The sequence below is a fragment of the Struthio camelus genome, chromosome 1, assembly GCF_040807025.1.
Source record: "Struthio camelus isolate bStrCam1 chromosome 1, bStrCam1.hap1, whole genome shotgun sequence".
In the NCBI taxonomy this organism is placed as follows: Eukaryota; Metazoa; Chordata; class Aves; order Struthioniformes; family Struthionidae; genus Struthio; species Struthio camelus.
The window spans coordinates 1,914,053-1,931,418 of NC_090942.1; the positions used below are offsets into that span (position 1 = coordinate 1,914,053).

Genomic DNA, 17,366 nt, shown 5'->3' on the forward strand with positions numbered 1-17,366 from the left:
GCCGCCGATTGGTCGGCGGGGCCGAGGCTCCGCCTGCTGCCTTCCCTCCGCCTGAGGAGGGCGGTGGGGCCATGTCGGCGGCGGAGGGCGGTTGGGAGGCCAACCGGCTGCGGGCCGGCAGCCTCCTCAACCGCTTCGTGCAGCTGCCCGGCAGGCCGCACCTGGCGGGTGAGTGTGGAGGGGGCGGCCTATGGCGCCTGGGTGGGGATCAGTCAACTCCCTCCTATCCGCCCGTGACGCTGGGGGGGGGGGCGGCCCGGGCACCCCACGGCCTCAGGGTGGGGGTCACCCCCATCCCAACGGCCCTGGGGTGCTGGAGTCCTGGGGTACCTACAGTCCTGGGGAGAGGGGTCACCCCCATCCCAGCAGCTTGGGGTACCCCATAGTGCCGGGATGTGGGTCACGCCCATCACAATGGCTGTGGGATCCTGTGGGGCTTGGGGTGCCCCGCAGTACCCCCGATGTTCACCCCCATCCTAGCACCGTGGGGTAGCCCACAGTCTTGGGAGGGGATGTCATCACCCTCCCCATGGCCCGGGGGTGCTCTGTAGTTCTGGGATGGGAGTCACCCCCATAGCAACAGCTGTGGGATGACCAGGGGCCTGGGGCGGGCCACAGTCTGGGGGGGGGGGGCAGCACTATCCAAGCAGCCTGGGGCACTCTGTGGTCCTGGGATGGGAGTCGCTCGCATCACAATGGCCCTAGGGTGCTGGGGGGCCTGGGTTACTCTATGGTCTTGGGGGGGGGTAGGGCACCACCATTGTAGCAGGGTGGGGTACTCTACACTCCTAGAGTGGGGGTCACTCCCTTCCCTACAGCCCCGGGAGACTGTGGTCCTGGACATCTCAGGGTTGCTGAATAGAAGTCACTCCCATCCCAATGGCCCCAGGGTGGGGTATGGTCGCAGGATGAAAATCATCCCCATCACAACGGCTCTGGGGTGCCAGGGGGCCTGGGGCACCCCACAGCGCTGGTGGGGGTGGGTCACCCCCATCCCAGCAGCCTGGGATACCCCAAGGTCCTGGGATGGAGAGGTGCCCCCATGCAAACCCTTCCAGGGGGTTGGGAGCCTGGGATGCCCTGCTGTCCAGGGGGCCTGGGGCACCCCACAGTCCTGGGATGGGGTGGTTACCCCCTTCTCAACAGTCTCAGCGTACGGGGGTCCTGGCTCTCTGAGCTCCCTGAGATGGGGAGTCAGTCTCATCCTACAACCTCAGGGTGGTGGTTCCTGCTCTGTCCTAGCAGCCTTGGTGTATTGGGGGGCCTGGGGTACTGCTCCACGATCTCAGGATGAGCAGGTTGCCCCCATCCCAAACTTCTCAGGATATTATGGGGAGGAGGCTGAGGTATTCTCCCTAGATGGGGTGGTCGCCTCCAGGGTAGGAGCGGGGGTTTCCCTCGTTTTGAACACCAAGTGGCTCGGAACAGGCGTTTCCATCCCCGTGAAAGCTGTCATGATCTGAGTCTGCATAGGAACAGCAAGGATGCCCTCCTGCCTTGTTTGAGATTGATGTGAATTTGCTAAAGAGCTTCTTTACGTTCTCCTTCTGGGTGAATTCTCAAAAACGTTTCCTTCTTCCTTTGATAAGGGCTTTTTTGTAATACAAGGGCATGCTATCTTTTCCTATTCCTGAATTTTGATCGCTGTCTTGAGCAAATGGAGTAGCACATCCTCCTGGCACGATCCTAGCGATCCTGTTTTTTGCTGTTGCGTGCAAGTGCTAAAGGTTACCTCCGAATGTGGACTTTTGCCTGCTGACACCTCTGGAGGGGCAGGCGCTGCTGCCGCGGGGATGAACTGGCCCCATTCAGCTCAGCTCAGCGTTAGCATTTAAGGCTAGTCGCAACAAACCTGTGCGTTAGCTGTCAGCCTTGCTGAAAAACTAACTGAGGGTAAATCTCATTTGCGTAGATTGGTGGAGTTCTCTTCCCATCTGACACCTGTTAGATGTCCTATTTATAGAGCTTCACCAGCAGTTGTTACATAACCACTGAGATATGTAGCGAGGGATGTTCTTTCTTCTTCCATTTCCTCCAACTGGGCTTGTTTTAGTACCTCTAAATTCTCTTTCTATGTTTCCAGGGTATTCCTTCATTCTCCTCACTGTTAAATGCCCTAGACTCTTTCCATAAAGTCCGCTACGCTTATTTTTTGAATTATTTTTTAGTATCAGTAATTACTGCTGTGAAAACGTGCAAATTGCATGGACTAGATGAGTTCACTAGATCCCTCTCTGCAGAGCTTACTTTTGCTCTCAGTAAGCCATGTGTTATTTCAAGTAGTTTAAGGGTATCTTTTCACTAAATGGCAAAAAGCCAGTTAAATGCTAGAGCATATGTATTTATTTAGTTACTGTCCTTGTCACGTTCCTCCCTCTGCCACTGATCTGTTATATGACTGTGGACAAGACTTCTAACTTCTGTCAGCTTCCTCGCCCCTAAGAATTTAAAATATTTTGGGTCATGATTAAGAAGGGTAAAAGAAGGGTAAGCAAACTGCTAGCAGGAGCCGATATCAGATTTGCACTGCTCTGTTTGCTTTCTGAATAGGAATATTTCTACGGAGGATTGCTCAACGGGGGTATTTCTCAAGCAGTAACCGCAAAAAAAGTCTCACTGATGGCTTAACAGCTTAAATGCAAACAAAGTTGGTCTTTTTTCCCTGCTTTATGATGTGTGACTCTTAAAACATGTACGATTGTACGTTGGATGAGGGAAAGAAGGGAGCTATTTTTGGCTCTTTGTGAGCTTTGGAAAGATCAAAAATGTCAAGTGTAGGTATTGTGTATTTTCTTCCTCCCATCTTTGGAAAACTTCCTGTCCACATTTAAAATGAATGATCGTGATACTAATTTTTTTTTTCCTCGTGTTTCCATCAGACTCTTGGGATTAGTGAACAGAAGCGATTTGGGCACCTAAAAATATCTTCCCCTCTCACATGCTCAGCGTTCACGTTCTTGTCTTGAGCTATAATTTTTCCAGAGTACCAGTCAGTAGTTTTCTCTGCAGACAGGTTCTGAATTTCTAATATGTGTACAAAATTTAGAGGGGAAAAAAAAAAAAAAAGAAGAAATATCCTGAACCCATTTTTGCCGCGTGGGGGAGCGAGCCTAAAGCCAATTGTTTGAAGATCGTTATACGTGTGATATCTTAAACTTCCAAAATTCCTCTCTTTATTTTCTTTTCACATAAAAAACAAAAAATCACTTAAGGAGTACTCAAACTTAATAACATAAAAACACACCACAGCCTGTAGTATGCACATTTCGGGGGTGAATGTTTCCTCTCTTGCTGTGGTTTCTCAGTAAGGACAGTTCACCTGTAAGGACTTCTGTGTTCTTCTCTGTGTCTACCCTGCTCTGCTTCCAGCCAATAGTGTTTTAATATTTTCTTTTATTCTCAGCTCAGCTGGGGATATTATCTCATGTATTACAATCTTATTCCTATTTTACTAATCACGGGAAATACTGACTATCGATTGCACACTTGTAGAGATGTTTGAAGTGTCTGATTGCTACAAAAAGGTTTGAAAGCTAAGGCCTTTGAGAAACAGAATAAAGAAATACACCCATTCTGTATACCGATTCAAAACCAAAAGCTCTGACAGCCAGGTATGAGGATGATAGCTCCCGTAGGAACACTGCTTTGGAGACTTCAAATATTTAAAAGGAAAGGCTCCTGGACTGTGGTCTCTGCGTTGTGTTTGGCATCCTGGGGCAGTTCTTCCAGCCTCCCCCAGCCGCCCTCGGTCCTGGGCTGAGGCAGAGTTGTGGTTCTGACACTGGTGAGCCAAACACAGTTACTTTCTCTCCCGGGTTTTTTTCAGACCCAGGCAGCCTGCCATGGAAGGGAGCTCTGTGATTTGGGAAGGCTGAACGCTGCTGGATGAAGGAGTGGGCTTTAAGCCTTGTTCTCAGTGCTGGAGATGACGCTTTCACATCCTGCTTATCCAAATGTTTGGAATGGACTCTAGTTACATGCGTTTCAAACATATTTTGTCTGGCCAGTATGAAAAAGATAGATGAAACTGTGAAGACTGGAGTCAAAGTCAATATTGACTTGTCCTGTTCTCTCTCCCAAGAGTTAGCAGGGATTTGGCTTCAGCCCTTGACCTAATTGTCCTTCCGAAGCTTTCCTAAGGATACTGAAACCTGCAATTCTACATGTTGGAAAAACTAAGTAGGAGGGAAAGGAATTTTAATAGCATCTTTATAAAGCCTTAAGCAGCAGTAAAAAGGATGTGTACCGAAGCCTTAACTGTTCACCACTGGTACGTTATTTCGAAAAGGTGGCCACCAAATGCTGCGCTGCATTAATTAGCTTTGCATCCTACAGTTGTTTAGTTTGTATTTCAAGAAATAATTGCGTTTGAAAGACAGATTACATTGTTAGGAATAACGCTAGTAATATTGCAGTGTAATATATGCCACTTTGTATGGCTTTGCACTAGGGTTGATATGATTGAAGATCACAGCCTGACTGAAAGAGCATTAGAAGGGCCAGATAACCAACGTATTGGAACAAGTCTCAAGGTAGATGCACGCGTTCACACCAGTGTGAACAGTGCCTGAACCAACAGGGGACTGTGGAGGTCTCTAATAAAAGCACTAAAGTTGGTCTGAATGCAGTAAGAACAGGTAACGCGTGCATAAAAGCACCTGGAGAAAACTGCAGCAGGGATTGCAAGAATGGCCTGTATCGATAACCAGGGACACCACTGACCGCGGTAAAACCAAGGAACGTGTCGTTCCCCTGCAGCCCAGTGCTCCAGTAAGGCCCCGGCACAGATGACTTGGGAGCGGAAGACCCTACACCCTGATAACACGGCAAAGGCAGCGAGGCTGCAGCACGTTGCCTGTGCCATTCCTTTTCCTGCTAGCCCAGCAGGAAGAGAGGCCAGAGCTGAGGAAATGCAGACGATAGGCAGCAGGCTCACCTATGCTTTGGGGAGGCAGGAGTAAGCACAAGTCTGAGGTTAAAGGATCATGCTGTAGAAGCTCTTGGTTCCTAAGGGTATGACAGACCTGTCCAAAACCAATCTGTCCTCCTCTGTCAGGAGGAACCCAGGAAACATAGTGAGGCTTTGACAGCTGTCATCCCTTCATCTTCCAAACATGGGTGATCTTGGCCAGATCACCTGGACGCATAGGTCTTGGTGCTTGCGAGCATGTGGGTGTGAGCGGCCAGAACCAACTTATTCGGAGATTTTTGTAAAATAAAATAACCCATCCGTTCCCTCAGATCTCGCGGTGAGTTTTGTTAATGCTACTTTCTTACATCCTTTGCTTTGCAAATCGCCCTCAACTGGATGTTATGACTAAATAGGTTGAGTGATAAGGGAACTTACAAAGGGAACTGCAGGAATTGCTATCCTTGGAGCTGTCTGAGGCTGGACCTGAATTGCTGTTGGTTGTGCTCCAGGAATAGTAAAATCTTGCTTTGTTCTAGGTGGTCTGGAGGAGAGGTTGGAAGAAGGGGTTGATTTAAAACCCTTCAGCTTATTCTTCAAATCCAGATTTGAGAATCACATGTAAAAGGAAAAGGATTCATGGCTGTATGTGAAAACAGTGTTCGCTAGTAAATATGGAAAGATCAAATAGTCTTTTAGGGCTAAACACTTATTTTTCAGACATGGCTTATTTAGCCAGTGGAGACAAATTGGATTCAGAGGCAATATATGAATTTTGAAAATGCTTGCAGGATGTGAGCTTAACTAAGACTTAAAATTCAGAACATTAAAACCACCAGTACTTGTAGGCTTTCATTGTGACCCAGGAGTCTGTGTTTATTTTTTTTTTTTGATTTTTTTTAATTCTAGCAGTCTGTTTTGGCAGAATTTTCCTATTGTAGCCTGGCAGAACATGATACTTGCTCTTATTTTGCTGGCAGCACTAAAAGTTTAAGCTGGAATAGGACTTCAGTATTGATTTGTTTCAGATTACTTGATGTACATGGTAACCTCTGATCTATCAAACCACAGTTTAAAAAAAAAAATGTTACAGCTTTGTTCAAGGAGCCAAACTGGGAGCTTACACAGCATTAGCTAGCTAGAGCACTGATGCAAACTCGAATCTGGGGGCTTAATCTCTAAGCTCTGGGATGTCTGCCTTGCCTTGCTCCATCTCATGGTGCAGTAGGTCAAGGAACTCACTCGGGAAGCAATGTGAAACAAGTAGTCCTCTCCTGTTAGGAAAGGAGGGGCAGCATAAACCGAGCTCTACTAAAGACAGAACGCAAAGTGATATTTAACTTAAAGACTTCATGAAGACTTCATTTAAAAAAAAAAAAAAAAAAAAGCAGGAGAGCACCTTGGTGGTAAGTCTGCTTTTTGTGCTGCTGTGTGCTCTGTTGAGCACACAATAGAAATCAAAATACAGCTGCCTCGCTGTATGCACTGTAAGTATCGACAGCTGTTGCTCAGATAACAGTTTTAATAAATCAGTGTGTTATTGCTTACCTGGCCAAAGCATTGCTTGTTGTGGAGTGTGGTTTGAGATGGTGCTCTAAAGAGCAAGAGAAGGGTGCACGTGGTCAATTGTAAACCTTTGGCTGTCTGTCATGAGCTTATAGTTGAGCTGCCATCGTCTTGGTAAGGTACTGTTTTATGCGTTTGTAGAGATCATTTAGCAGTGAAAAGCTGTATAAGCTTTTGCATACACTTATTTTCTAATTTTCAAAGTCTCATAATCTTTAAAGAAGTTTGGACCTGCCTCCTCACGCATTGAGGCCTGATATGTTGGTAGAAAACATGCTGCACATGTACAGTGCGGGTTTTTTTTTTTCCAAATGCATCTGGCTATAAAAATAAACCTGTTGTTTGTCCTTGAGATTTAGAAACATTGGCAGGTTTTATTGGATAAACTTATTTTCTGAAGGTTAGAAGCCCAGTGTTTCTGCTGACCTTGAATTCCACCTGCATGTGGAAACCCTGAGCTTGAGACCAGTAGCGCTTTTTAGCTCCGTGGGACGGTGCTGAGGGTGTATGTCCCGTCAGTAACCATCTATTAAGAGCAGCGGCTGATATCGCATGAATACGTTTCACCAAATCCCCAAGTGCCCAGGAAGATATATTTTACTAGGGGAAAAACTGCCTGGAGCAACCTGCCTCCCTACAGCACTAAACTCTGAGCCTCCAAATACCAGAGCATCATGTGGCTGGATCCACTGCTGGGTGGATCCTGGCTTTTCCTTTACTGTATGGCTGCTCCAACTTGGGCTGGGCAAAAGGGGAAGGAAAAAGAAGGATTTGCTTCTGCTGTGGAGAGAGCATCCTGCTACGCGGAAAACACAGATGCTTGGGGTTAGATGTGACAAATGTGAGTGAAATCTTTCAAGGTTGGCGTTTAGTCATAGTTTGAGACTTTGACAGTCATTCCCTATATATTCTGAATAGATCCCTCTTCCTAACTTCTGCTGGCTCTTACCTTTCCTGAGTGCTTTTCTTCTTGTGGACAGTAACGTTCCTTAACGGGCCAAACGAGAAAATGATAAAAAAGTTGCAAGAAACAAGCATGCAATAGGTGAAAAGCAAACCGTAAATGCTTTGGACCTGAAATTGTTAGGATCCTTCTGTAATTCGGTGACGTGGGGGTGGGGAAAGCGTGTTGAAACATAATTGTGTGCCAGTTTCAGAAGGGTCTTTAGCAAAGGCAAAAAAGCGAGGCAGAAAATGAACACCTCCGGCTTGGAAGCTGACTTTGTGCAAAAGCATATTTAGCTCCGTGGAAAATGAAACCACACCTTGCTTAAACCCCTTGTTCGTTGTTTGATAGGTGAGAGCTAAAATCAAAGCCGCTGCTTTGAGCACCTCTCTGGGAGGCGAGCGCGCACGTGAGTTATTTGCACCCTGAGCAAGCAAGTGCGTGGCGGAGTTTAGAGGGGCAGCGCTGAACCTGGGAAGTTGCCACTCTTGAAGCTCCAAGGCAGAAACCTACTGCGAAGGGGCGTGAGCGTGAAGGGGTATGTATTTGCAAGACAGTTATGCTTATTTAGTCCTCCGCGCTCTGCAATTTCTGCTGGCTACAGCTAAATCTCTTTTCGGGTAGCTGAGATGGTGAAAGAGCTTGACCTCTGTTTCCGTTCTTCAAGTCTCGTGCCTTAGGTGTGAGGTTAGCAGCGTTCACTTCGGCCATCTGCTCGGCTCCCAAAGGATGCAAGAGTCGTTTTCCTCCCGCAGGGGTGCTTTGGCTGCTGCCCAGCCTTGTACCTGTCCCTGGCGAGGGGACCGTGTAGGGCTGGGTCACGTTTTCCTTTCTCTCTGCAGGGTCCTGCAGCGCTGGCGAGACGCTGGGGATCCTTGGCATCTTCCTTCCGCGGCTGGTCCGGAAAGGGAGGCGGCAGCTGTGGCTTTGCCACCGCGGGAAAACAGCATTGCATCAGTCTGCTGGGAACCGATAAGGAGGCATCGTAGGGGTTAGGGAAAATTCCCTTGGAAAGAAACATTAAATTCTGCAGGAACTGAGGGCATAGCAGACTTCGTTCTTTGCTGGGAGCTTAGCACTGATTAATAGATTATTATTTATTCTGGCAATGTGGTCATGATAAGAAGAAGGATAGTTTCAGGCAGGCTCTCAAAACAACTTTGTGTTCAACTCCTCCTTTTTTCTTTCTTTCTTTTTTTTTTTTTAAGGAAATGAATCCAGCTAATTAGTCCCCTTTTTTTCTCCTCCCTTAAAAAAAAAAAAAAGGCTGGCTTGTGTGAACGGCAGGTACTCCCTTCTTGTTTAACCTAGCCAGTGAGACGATGCCGGCGGTTTTTTCCTCCAGTCGTGAAAGGGAGGATAATCAGTGGAGAGAAAATTCCTTTGTTCTTTGAAAGGTCTCTTTGTGCTGCTCTGTTTTAAGTGCTTCTTGCCTCTACATTTTGGCTGCGCGTGATTCAGTGGATGCACCGAATCACTTTGTACTTCAGAGTTGAATTTTCCCCTCGTATAACTTTGTAGAGCTATTGAAATGAGGTAGAGAAATTCAGTAGACTTGATTGTAGCTGTTGACACATGCTGTGGCTCTAGGTGTGCTGATAGCGTTCAGACTGCTATGTAACTTCAAGTTATCTGCTGATGCTGAAGGTTGGTTTGGTGGGGGTTTTTTTGTTGTTGTTTTTTTGACTTTTTTCAGGCTTTCCATATGTCTCTGAGGCTGTGAAGGCCCAAAAGTTGGAATATAATAAACCTTGAAACTGAAACTTGTGATAGGTATTGGTCAGAATAGGAATAACATTTATGGACTGGTAGGTGCCGTTCAACTTTGGAAACTGCAGCTTCATCCTCCCTCAAAGAATAACATATTGAGTGCTATGTAGCTTCAAGCAATCTGCTGATGCTAAGGGTGTGGGGTTTTTTTGTTTTTTTTTAGGCGTTCCATAAGTCGTCCTCTTTCTTACTCTCCTGTTCTAATAATACTTCTTGCTGGAGAGGTATTAAATTAGGAATCCCTTCTAACAAAGTCAGTCTGGGCCATTCAAGCAGTCAATTAATGAAGCATTTTTTAAGAGAGTGAATTACAGAATCACAGATTCACAGAATGGTTTAGGTTGGAAGGGACCTCTGGAGATCATCTAGTCCCACCTCCCTGCTCAAGCAGAGTCCTCTAGAGCATATTTCCCAGGATCACGTCCAGGTAGGTTTTGAATATCTCCAGCGAAAGAGACTCCGCTACCTCTCTGGATGACCTGTTCCAGTGCTCTGTCACCCTCACAGGCAAGAAGTTTTTCCTCAGGTTTAGGTGGGACTTCCCGTGGTTCAGTTTCTGCCCGTTGCCTCTTGTCCTGTCGCTGGGCACCACGAAGAAGAGACTGGCCTCATCCTCTTGACACCCCCCCTTCAGATACTTATACACGTTGATGAGATCCCCTCTCAGTCTTCTCTTCTCCAGGCTGAACAGGCCCAGCTCTCGCAGCCTTTCTTCACAGGAGAGATGCTCCAGTCCCCTACTCATCTTTGTAGCCCTCCGCTGGACTCTCTCCAGTAGTGCCATGTCTCTCTTATAGTGGGGAGCCCAGAACTGGACACAGTACTCCAGGTGAGGCCTCCCCAGGGCTGAGGAGAGGGGCAGGATCACCTCCCTCCGCCTGCTGGCAACACTCTGCCTAAGGCACCCCAGGAGACCATTGGCCTTCTTGGCCACAAGGGCACACTGCTGGCTCCTGCTTAACTTGGTGTCCACCAGCACTCCCAGGTCCTTCTCCGCAGAGCTGCTTTCCAGCAGGTCAGCCTGCAGCCTGTCCTGGTGCCTGGGGTTATTCCTCCCCAGGGGCAGGACCCTGCGCTTGTCTTTCTTGAATTTCATGAAATTCCCCTCTGCTCATCTCTCCAGCCTGTCCAGGTCCCTCTGAAGGGCAGCACAGTCTTCTGGTGTGTCAGCCACTCCTCCCAGTTTAGTATCATCTGCAAACTTGCTGAGGGGGCACTCTGTGCCTTCCTCCAGGTCATGCATGAAGACCTTGAACAAGCCTGGACCCAGGACTGACCCCTGGGGGACACCGCTAGCTACAGGCCTCCTACTAGACTCTGCGTTGCTGATCACAACCCTCGGAGCTCTGCCGTCCAGCCAGTTCTTAATCTACCTCACCGTCCACTCATCTAGCCCACGCTTCCTGAGATTACCTACGAGGATGTGATGGGACACAGTGTCAAAAGCCTTGCTGAAGTCCAGGCAGACAACATCCACTGCTGTGCCCCCATCTACCCAGCCAGTCATTCCATCCGAGAAGGCTATCAGGTTGGTCAAGCACGATTCCCCTTTGGTGAATCCATGCCGACTGCTCCTGATCACCTTCCCGTCCTCCATATGCTTAGTGAAGACCTCCAGGATGAGCTGTTCCATCACCTTTCCCGGGATGGAGGTGAGGCTGACAGGCCTGGAGTTTCCTGGCTCCTCCTTCTTGCCCTTTTGGAAGACTGGGCGGGGCTGACGTTGGCTTTCTTCCAGCCCTCAGGCACCGCTCCTGATCTCCATGGCCTTTCCAAGATGATGGAGAGTGGCCTAGCGATAACATCCGCCAGCCCCCTCAGCACTCGTGGGTGCATCCCATCGGGGCCCATGGATTTACGGATGTCAAGCTCGGACAAATGATCTCTAACCTCATTCTTCCTTGACCAAGGGAGAGTCTTCCTTTCTCCAGCCTTCCTCTCTTGTCCCCAGGGTCTGGAATTCCTGAGGACTGGCCTTAGCAGTGAAGACTGAAGCAAAGGCGGCATTCAATAACTCTGCCTTCTCTACATCCTTTGTTATCAGGGCACCCGCCCCATTCAGCGGCGGGCCAACATTAAACAGCGTGTTCACAGGTGACTATCTAATTGATATCCAGCAGGTAAGCTTCCATGTGATAAATTAGAAATTTCCTTAATTACGTCCCTGTCACAATTCTTCAACTTAATTCTGTTTGCATTTATTCTTCTTCTTAGTAGTTCTCATTCTCTGAAAGCTACTATGTCTTACTTGTTTTTGTGTAAATGAAACAAAAGTCTGTGGAGTCCCCAGGTGGTCGAAGGAAAGAGGGTCCTTGAGGCAACAGTTTTACTGTTTCCATTTCTTCCCTAAGGGCCAAGCAAAAGGAGTCCCCAAATTTAAGGGCTGACGTGTGGCCTCATGAATATATCCCCCTTCCTTCCTGCTGCTGCTGCAAAGTAACAATGCTTTGCTTTGAAGCCTTACGCTTGGGAAGCAGTCTGCTTTCCGATTTATATCTTTTCACTTTAAAGTCATTTTCTATAACTGTAACTAGCTTTTAAGACCTTTCCTTCCCACAGATCTGCCTTGGCTTTGTATATCATGCTTCTGCTTTCCTTGTCCGCTATCAAAGAATTTATCGCGGAGCCCTGTGACTTGCAGCTTTTGATGGTGACGGTGTCTTGCTGTGCTTTGCTTAGCGTTTGGCACTTCTCTAATCCGAGGCAGGTTCAGCTCTTTGCGTGATGGGTTTTGCTGGCTAGAGGAGGAGGTTAGCACAGCCTTGGGCGTTTCCGTCTTCCTGAATTCTCTAAAGTTTTCATTTGTCTAATAGGCTCATTGCATGCTGCTAATGCTGGAGCAAAACCAGATCTGAACCTTGCATTAAGCATTTCAGTAAGAGACATGAATCATTGGATAGAACATAATTAAATGGAAATGCATCTCTTTATTGGAGGTACAAGTCTTGGAACTTGTCTGCTGAAGAAGCTGATTTGAATTAACTCTTAACTAGATTAAACTTGTGCAGGTCTTTTCTTTAAAAAGTCAGAAACTAGAGGATTTTTTTTTTTAAGACTTTCTTCGAAAGTGCATTAAGGTCACTTCAATTCTGAATAGAGGAGCTTGAAGGCAATTTAATTCAGTTTAACACTGTAGCATTCATTCATACATTTGTGAATGTGCTTGCATAGATGTCGCAAATGTGTTGGATAATTCTTTCCCCTCCGTGTAGGTAGATTATGTCATCTTCTCTGGGCACCTGAGGGCAGGAGGAACTCATCCGGTAAGAAGAAGAGGTTAGTGAACGGCAGAGCTGAACCCAGCAGGCTGGAAATGGGAAGCCTTCAGAGAGAGAGAAGTCGCTCCTTGTGCGTGGAGTGCAGCGTTAAGCAAAACACAGCTGGGGTTTCCTTGAACAGAGCAGCAATTCTGTTATTCTCTGAATGGAGCAAAATGAAATTGCTCCAGACTTAAATTGTAGCTAGTGGCAGTGGGCAGTAAACTAGCAATGGATATGGCACGTAGTAAAAGGGCTGCCTGGGAGGAGATGAGTAGCCGGCCGTGTCGTCCTTTCAGTCTGTCTCCGTTGGTCGCTTGCAAGCATCTGTGTACTAACAGCTCTGGCTTCTGGTGCCCTTTCTGTACGTCTTGGAAATATCTGGAAAAGATTAATCTCTGTGCTTAATGTCTCCATCGCACTGTCTCAAGGACCCACACGCCTCCAAGTGTTGACCCCTTTCTGTTGGACCTTAAATATTGTCTTGCAATTGTTCTGGGCTTTGTTGCAGTCAGGTGTCTTCCCCTTTTGATTTTGAATGGTGAGTGGCAAAGAATGCCTCCCTGTTTTTAAGTATTTATTTTGTATGAATTGTGTGTCTTACTCTTTAAGCTGTTTCCTTTATGTAAAAGCAAGCTTATTCGTCCCTCTTCGCTCTGGAAAATTCTCACGGCAGGAGTATAGCTGGAAGGGAATAGGATCTATAGTTAGAGTTATATTTGAACTCTTAATTCCTTAATCCCTATTTAATTTGATATGTGACTGAACTAAAAAAAAACCCTTCCGTCCTCCGCAAATATATGCATCAGTGCTCCTAGTCTTCCACTGGAGAATTAAGCTCCCGTTTCAGTTTTCTCAGGTCTTCTCTTTGGAAACCTTCAGGGAAAATACAGAAAAAGAAACGAGCTGGATGAGCTTCCTTTGGCCAAGCGTAGACCTGTGAGCCCTTCGTCAGGATAGACTGCGGAGGGACATGAGTACTTCTTTGGCACAACTTTTGTTTGCAGACATCCATCAGGTGAACCTTTGAAGCTCGTTGCATCTGTTTAATAGCTTAATCTACTGCTGGGGCCAGGAACCTCCTGGCTGCTGCTCTTCGTACGTGTAGTGGACCACCGCTTCCAGGTGCTAAGGCGCTCTCCGCTGTTGGTAACTGATAGTGCTAAGCCGTCTGAATAGATGGACTGGAGCCTAAGGATTTTTCCATTAATTCCTTAGCTTTATTCCCCTCTCCTTCAGTTAGTGCTTATTGGTTTTCTAAGTGGCGACTGCTGTGAGATGCAATTATTACTGGAAGCAATCCAAAGCCGTCAAAACGTAGCCACAAGGTGTTTGTTTGAGCCCTATAGAGCAGCTTAATTTTCCACAAGGATTGGAGCTTAAAGCAGCGGCAGACTGGGAACATGATTAAGCACATCTGCTTGTATTGAATTAAAATCCGTTATTCAGTCTGGGCAAATCGTTTATTTTGCCCTTTGTGTAGGAAATATGCTTGTTGCCTCATTTGTTATTAGTCGGTGGGTCTGATTTACTGCTGCTAATTGTAGTAACAGGCTCTAAGAAGAAAACACTGGTCCTAATTGGACGCTTCAGTGGGTCCTTGTCCATCCTAAAAGTCTGCAAAAGAGCCGTGAGAGCGGGTGGGTGGTGAAGATCACTGGTTTGTTTGGGTGAGGGGATCTTTTTTTTTGATTTTTGGTCTTCGTTGTCAGCGTGACTGTCATGGGGGTGTGATAAGCAGAAAAAGGTGCTTGCAAGGGTGATGGTTACTTGTTGAAATTGTACAGTTTAGGGGAATGCTATGTAGCCTTCTCAAAACAAAGGTTTGAGGTACCTAACCAAAACACTCGCTATTGCGTAGAAAAATTTTTGAAACACCTGGTCTAGCCAGTTTGAAATGCTCTACCTGTGCCTCTGTTCAGGGACCTGATCCCTGGCTGTTCCTTTCATCATCCTCATTCGCTATGGGGTCCCGTGTCTTACTAAAGGAAATGATCCATCTCTGGCGCTGTGCTAGTCTCTTGCTGTGCACTGAATTAAACCAAGCTGGGAATTGCTTTTTGCTCGCTTGTTTATTGTCAGCTGCGACTTCAAACTGCCGTCGTCCGACAAGAATCTCGCTGTTTAAGTTGTTTTCCCAGACTGTGGCTTCAGCCTTTCAGGAAGGTTAAAATGAGACGGGGCTGCTGCTGTGCCAGCCCTGAGGCAGTTCTCTGCTTTGTTTTTGTTCTCGAGATACTCCTTATGTTTCGGCTGCGAGCTCGACTGGCCGTGCAGAGCGATGCCCTGGTCCTCTAGGGCAAGAGCGGATCCGGGACCTTGAGAAAAGCAGGCACAGGGAGCGTATCTGATCCCGGGTCTGTGACAGCCCTGGACTGCAGTAGCAAGCATCGCTGCCCCAGTGGCACGCGTGTATCTGTCTCTTTGCCTCTTTCGGTTGAGGTGTGAGCTCTTTGAATTGCACACATCACCTGCCTTTATTACCACCGGCTTTTAGGGGATGGGCCAGATAGGCAGAGCGCTTCCTTCCGGGAAGGCCTGCGGATGCCAGTTGTCATACTCTGCTTGCAGGCTCTTTGCTGAGTTCTCTGCTGCACTCCCTCCTGGTGCTACCACCTTTGTCTGTGAGCAGACTTGTACTTGCTGTATCAGACCTGCTTTGTATAACATTTAGGAAGCCCACCGGTGCCCAGGGTGAAAAAGCTCAGCTGCGTTACAAGTTGCTAAGAGCAAAAAAGAAAAAAAATAAGGGAAAAAGAGCTTGGTGGAGTAAGAGCAAATCATGACTTTTCTTCTTTGTTCCCAGTTGGCAGATTTAAATACAAACATTTTGGAACTGTTTCCTAAATGAAGTCGGCTGCACAGAATGCCTGAAAAGGGAATTTGAAAAATACCTTGGAAATACCTTTTGTGAAAGAGTGGTCGTGAGAAAGGCACAGAGCTGTTCAGGCAGGTCTGCTTAGCCAGGCGTGGTCCAGGGGCTGGAGCGGACATGAACACGATGGGGCACACAGAAAGGTTTTCCCCGTTCCTGCTCAGAGAGGTGAACCTGTCCTCACAGAGCAGTTACCTCCTGGCTGCAGGCATGTTTCCTTACTGTTAAACACCAGCTGCTCTTCTTGGAGGATCGCTACGGTGGGTGGACGCATTTCACAGAAGCTATTTTACCTTCTCTGTCTTCCTGCTGTAGGTCATAGATCTCCACCAGCGAGAAGTGGCCATCGATGTGTGGCAGATAATGCCAACTTGTATGTGTTTGGAGGCTACAATCCTGACTATGATGAGTCTGGTGGGCCAGAGAATGAAGACTACCCGCTTTTCAGGGAACTCTGGCGATACAACTTTGCTACGGACACTTGGCATCAAATGGGCACTGAAGGCTACATGCCCAGGGAACTAGCATCCATGTCACGTACGTATGGAAATTCAATTCCTATGCACTGACTCTTGAAGCTATTTTAATCAGTGTCCCTGGTGGAATGCAAAACCAGGCAAGAACTGGGAAATCAGGATCCTGCTCCCAATCCTTCTGCAACCGAGCCTTCAGTTTGGGTTTTTTTTTTAATTCTATTTTATTTTTATCACCCCTTTCACTTGAGTTGAGGCAGAGAGGAAGAAAACAATTCAAATGCAAGTGATAGTTTTAGGGTATTTGGCTTGATCTTTGCAAGGACACTGCATTTTCAGAGGTTAGGTGTATATGCAATAAGGCATCTCAAAGCATCCAAAAATAGACCTCTTTGTTCACAAGCCATTTTTAAAAAGCAGGCCTCGGTTACCATGGCATTGAGCTTGCATCCTTCCACTTAAGGAGCATTTCAAGGCCATAAACGCGAAGTGTGAAGTGTAGGGTATTTGAACAATGTTGAACGCTTGCTGCCTGCTCTTGCGAAAGCAGAGAGTCATTCTGTCTTACTGCGTCTCACAGCAACAAGTAACTCTGCTCTCTTTTTCTCTCTTAGTTGTATTGCATGGCAACAACCTGCTTGTGTTTGGGGGCACGGGGATCCCATTTGGGGAGAGCAACGGCAACGATGTCCATGTCTGCAATGTCAAGTACAAGAGATGGGCCTTGCTCAGCTGCCGGGGAAAGAAACCCAATCGAATCTACGGGCAGGTATGAAGCACAGCCCCTGTTAGGCGCTTTGCACACGCTTGCGTGCTTGTTGTGTTGTGGTGTCTGCAGAAGGGGCCTGAGCGCAAAGGTGTGTTCCCTATAGTAACTTGAGTTGTTCTCTGTATACATAAGGGTAAGGAAAGGCAGGTATCGTTCATAAAGTAGTAGACAGAGTAGTCTTGATTCTTTTGAGGTTTCAAAGAAAGGAGTAGTTTTCTCGTAGTTAGAAAAGCCGAAATTTGTTAACAAAATGTCAGATGCATTTAAATGAAGAGGTTAAGCTGTGTTTGGTAGTTTCCAGCTGTCCTCTGTGTCCTGAGCTGGTAGCCTCTTCAAAGCCCTTAAAATCCAAACGCGTAATATCAAAACAGTGTTTAGCAGGTCTTATTTACAGTAAAATAACCTTCAAAACTGTCCATAGCGTCTTGGCTGCGCATTGTGTCAAGTACAGCACAAAAAGCTAGATTCACTCTCATGGGAGGACTGCCAGCTTTTGCTGTGCTTTTAGATTGTACTGCGAACGTATCTGTGGTGCAGACCTTTACAGCCCCCCTAATTTCTCATGTAGTTGTGTGCCTGTGCTTGCCAAACACTTGGGCAGGGAGGGTAGTCTTCCCCTTTCTCAGCTCAGCCCTTGCTGGGCGTTGGCAAACAGGCAGTTGGGAGCAGGAAGTATCTGCGTCTCTGCTGCTGCCTCAGATTGCTTCAGGGAGCAGGTACCTGCACCACGTTCGCAGCTTTGGTGGGCGAATGCTTCGAGTGCTTCTGAACCGTACAGGCTGTCTCTTGTTTTGTCTGATT

At 47.2% G+C, this 17,366-nt stretch overlaps 1 protein-coding gene across 7 annotated transcripts in view; it reads left to right on the forward strand.

Moving 5' to 3' along the window:
• The first annotated feature begins 37 nt into the window (after positions 1 to 37).
• KLHDC10 (kelch domain containing 10) overlaps positions 38 to 17,366 on the forward strand; it is a 31,157-nt gene continuing 13,828 nt past the window's right edge. For 4 of the 7 annotated variants that reach the window (XM_068946513.1, XM_068946359.1, XM_068946672.1 and 1 more), the window contains exons 1-3: positions 45 to 168; positions 15,639 to 15,860; positions 16,411 to 16,565. In XM_068946513.1, coding sequence (XP_068802614.1) covers positions 72 to 168; positions 15,639 to 15,860; positions 16,411 to 16,565 — 474 coding nt within the window. In that variant the 5' untranslated portion in view covers positions 45 to 71. Of the gene's footprint in view, positions 169 to 15,272; positions 15,532 to 15,638; positions 15,861 to 16,410; positions 16,566 to 17,366 lie in introns of those variants that run through there. The other 3 variants (XM_068946747.1, XM_068946837.1, XM_068946428.1) reach the window with 3 other exon arrangements.